The sequence below is a fragment of the Vollenhovia emeryi genome, unplaced genomic scaffold (assembly GCF_000949405.1).
Source record: "Vollenhovia emeryi isolate VEMERY1.0 unplaced genomic scaffold, V.emery_V1.0 DF942694.1, whole genome shotgun sequence".
NCBI lineage: Eukaryota > Metazoa > Arthropoda > Insecta > Hymenoptera > Formicidae > Vollenhovia > Vollenhovia emeryi.
Window position 1 is genome coordinate 1 of NW_011963672.1, and position 3,553 is coordinate 3,553.

Below are 3,553 nucleotides of genomic sequence, written 5' to 3' on the forward strand. Positions count from 1 at the left end.
GAGAGACAAATGTTGGGCAACATGCTTCTGAACCATATGGGTCCCATTGGCCAAGAAATCCATAGAACGTTTGTTTTCTACGATACCGAACCGATGGAGGATTTAAGCGTGTTAATTAAAAAATTTGATATATACTACATATACGGGGATGAAAAAAGAGACTGCGAAGACATCGACAAATATATAAACGATTTGAAAGTACGTATATAACTGTTTACCTTCAAATGCATAATTCTCTTGTAGTTAATTGTACATTTAATCTTTCCAGTCCATCGCTATCGCAATGAATTGCGTTGATCCCGCGTTGGTTGTGAAGGAAAAAATTATACAAGATATATGTGCTCAACTTTTCACGGGAATAGTTACGTTTCTCCAAGAATATAAAGGAAAACTGGTACCGTACTTGCGTTCGTTGGAGCTCGACGATATTATTCTATTCTGCAAACAGAGCGAAATGGCGCAAAATATGGAGGAACCCCCGAGGCAGGACTTTCACTATGCCAAGTCGACTGCATTAGAATGTATTCGATGTGATACCGTGCATAAACGAAATCAATGTCCGGCTTGGGGCGTCCAGTGCAACAGGTGCAAGCAATTCAATCACTTTACGGAAAATTGTAAATTTATGTACATAGACAATTGCACCAAATGCGGAACGAGTCACGTTCTGACACATTGTCCAGCGTATGGCGAACTGTGCACAAAATGCGGCAAGAGAAATCATTTCGCGTCCAAGTGCCAAATTCCCTTTATGAACAATTGCTGGAAATGCGGTACGAGTCATGTGGCAACCATGTGTCCGGCGCAGGGTCGAACATGCCGTTATTGTAATAAACTGAATCATTTGGAAGAACGATGCGCGAACAGGTGTAAAAATGGTCAGTAGCGAATCTACAGTGATCGCTCACTTATTTTCTACTAAATAATGGTAGTAGTAGTTTCAAATATCTATGTCCAAAAAGTTTTAACTCTATATTAAACAAAATATACACAGCATGTTATATCAAATATTTTATCTCTATATAAATTAATATAAATGTTATTTTGTATACAATTGAGAATTATTTTAGATATATGTATACTGCATTTTAAGGGCGAAAATAAATTGGAAATAATCGCTCGACATGTTTTCACTCGTTATTTATTAGATTAAAAATGTACATTACGCTTGATCACCAGTCGGCATGGACTTTATGATGTCGGAATTGCCAGGATCTGTGATCGAGAGCGTACAGACACGGAAGTATTTACCGCAGGCTGTACCCAATTCGATATTGTTCCCCGTGTAATGGTGCACGCCAGTTTTCGCCAACATCGCGTAGTACTCGATCTCCGATTTCCTGTTAAATCCGGACGAAGCACGTTTAAAACGGTACGTTAGCGAGATACAGTTCAGCTCCCCGTGCACTTACAAGCAGGGGTAGGAGACTACTCCATAGTACTCCTATTCGATTTATGATATGCAAATTGACAATCGTATAAATATCACCAAACTCTATCAGTGCAATTTCAATGTAAACTATTAATTTAATTGGACACTCTATTAGTTCTCTGGTACAAATACATTTGCGTATTGGAAGTCACTAATAAATTTAGCAAATCCATCGATTTAAGTAAAACTGCATTCTTGTTAAACATGTCAATTTGCTGGTTGCAAAAGGAGTGCTACTTCTCAGTCTCACCTCAGCGGCGGTGTATTACTGGCAATGATGACCAACTTAGCTTTGCCTTGGCGGAGGGACTTGAGAGTCTGCTTATAGCCAAGGACGTATTTACCAGATTTCATGACAAGTGCCAATCTGGTGTTGATGCTCTCCTGAGCCTTTTTCTGTATAATCGGGCAAGAAATCTCCATTAAATATGCTCACGGAATTACAGACCCAAATAACACACGTGTCTAAAGGACGTCTCTCAGTCGTCTTTTAGGCTGATAGCAGAGAACGATCTGTAATACGGTGTCTACGGCGAGATGTCTAAAACATCAAATTTAAGAAAATGACCAATCACAATTGATTAGTCTTCTTACAATCGATTGCGACGGGTCACTTTCTTAAATCTTACGTCTCAAGTATCTCATTGTAGACGCCGCATAAACACTTAAGACTGTCTTAGACGTAAGGCAGAGAAAATCTCAAGTCGTATACAATACTTTCACGACTTCACGTCTACGACTAGGACAGCCTTGAGAGTTTACGGATCGTTTTCTACCGTCAGCTTTAGATATGTACATCTAAAAGACGACTTAAAAATGTCTCAAACACGCGTGCTGTACAGGGAGCTAGTAGAAAGTTGGACTATGAACTAGAACGGCGATAAACTTGCTGTATTGAAAAAAACTAAATTTTTTAAACATCTCCAGCATTAGAAGTAACAATATGAACGCCACGTAAGTCGATTTATTCCCAGACTACTGTGCCGCACGTGGACTTTGTCCCATTGCTCGACTTAATTGGAGGACCATAAACACGATTTGTGCACGTACAGTAATCGTAACAATGTAACAATAGAATACGTGCTTAATTAATTTAATTAAATTAATTACCGAAGTAACTTAAACTACGCTCCGAGAATACTCGCGGTCGAGCACGTGGGCGCGACGGTGCATTTACCTGTTTCTTTTGAGCCACCATTTTTGCAATAGGCGTTTCTTCTCACGGCTGCAACAATATTTACGATTACTGATTCGTCATACGCTTAAATAATTAACATATGCCCAACAATATGTACATCTCGAAACGTAATTAGAGACCCTACGTACCTTCCGGCAAGACCAACGCTGAAAGAAAGAACGATGGCTTCCTTAAGGCGCGAACGGGCATGAATTAACAAACGATGCACAGAGGGAAACCGCGACCAGATATTGGCGTTGCCCGATTGGTCGCTCGGCTGAATCCAATGAGCGCGGGCCAATCAGATTCGCGATTCTTAGCCCTCATTCACATGGAACGTAACTTGCGTAGCGTAACCTGCGTATCACCAATCACAGGGTCATTCTGATAGAACCGTTTCAATAATTCCGTTGAACTAGTCCTGTGATTGGTGATATACAGGTTACGCTACGCAAGTTACGCTCCATGTGAATGAGGGCTTATGGCTCTTGCAGACTAGAGACCCTCTAAGTCCCAGTCTACAATAGATGATTTAAGCCCTAAGCTTTAAGAAATTGGCCAATCACGGTCAAGTATGAGTAGAATGCGCGACTGTGATTAGTCAATTTCTTAAGGCTTAGGGCTTAAATCTCTATTGTAGACTGGGACTTAGTCCCAGTCTACAATAGATGATTTAAGCTCTAAGCTTTAAGAAATTGGCCAATCACGGTCAAGTATGAGTAGAATGCGCGACTGTGATTAGTCAATTTCTTAAGGCTTAGGGCTTAAATCTCTATTGTAGACTGGGACTAAAGCCCGCTGCAGACGATGCTATTTTTCCTGCTGGATTGCTTGCGATTTAGTAAATTACTATCATTGCACCACTCAGCATTCAGGATTCCTAGTAATTTACTAAATTGCAAGCAATCCAGCAGGAAAAATAGCATCGTCTGCAGCGGGCTTTA

General features: G+C 40.4%; 2 protein-coding genes across 3 annotated transcripts; one reads left to right on the forward strand and one right to left on the reverse strand.

Moving 5' to 3' along the window:
* Window positions 1-6: 6 nt before the first annotated feature.
* Window positions 7-1,008, forward strand: LOC105567935. The gene is made up of 2 exons (XM_012023218.1): window positions 7-198; window positions 269-1,008. The coding sequence occupies exons 1-2, from the start codon at window positions 10-12 to the stop codon at window positions 884-886; spliced, it is 807 nt and encodes a 268-aa protein (XP_011878608.1). The 5' UTR covers window positions 7-9; the 3' UTR covers window positions 887-1,008.
* A 116-nt stretch (window positions 1,009-1,124) lies between these two features.
* LOC105567943 (60S ribosomal protein L30-like) lies at window positions 1,125-2,840 on the reverse strand. 2 transcript variants are annotated; one of them, XM_012023230.1, is made up of 4 exons: window positions 2,759-2,840; window positions 2,610-2,657; window positions 1,683-1,828; window positions 1,125-1,340 (listed from the first exon to the last, which is right to left on the reverse strand). In XM_012023230.1, the coding sequence occupies exons 2-4, from the start codon at window positions 2,628-2,630 to the stop codon at window positions 1,163-1,165; spliced, it is 345 nt and encodes a 114-aa protein (XP_011878620.1). In that variant the 5' UTR covers window positions 2,631-2,657; window positions 2,759-2,840; the 3' UTR covers window positions 1,125-1,162. The 2 variants fall into 2 exon arrangements, with proteins under 2 accessions (XP_011878620.1, XP_011878628.1); XM_012023238.1 differs by having other exon boundaries at window positions 2,742-2,789.
* Between the last annotated feature and the right edge of the window lie 713 nt (window positions 2,841-3,553).

Excerpts from the sequence above, each read along its gene's own strand:
- LOC105567935 (XM_012023218.1), top strand. The coding sequence starts at position 10 with ATGTTGGGCAACATGCTTCTGAACCATATGGGTCCCATTGGCCAAGAA. Across the intron at positions 199-268 it reads AATATATAAACGATTTGAAA|TCCATCGCTATCGCAATGAA; the intron begins GTACGTATATAA and ends TAATCTTTCCAG.
- LOC105567943 (XM_012023230.1), bottom strand. The coding sequence starts at position 2,630 with ATGGTGGCTCAAAAGAAACAG. Across the intron at positions 1,829-2,609 it reads TGGTGGCTCAAAAGAAACAG|AAAAAGGCTCAGGAGAGCAT; the intron begins GTAAATGCACCG and ends CCGATTATACAG. Across the intron at positions 1,341-1,682 it reads AGTAATACACCGCCGCTGAG|GAAATCGGAGATCGAGTACT; the intron begins GTGAGACTGAGA and ends CGGATTTAACAG.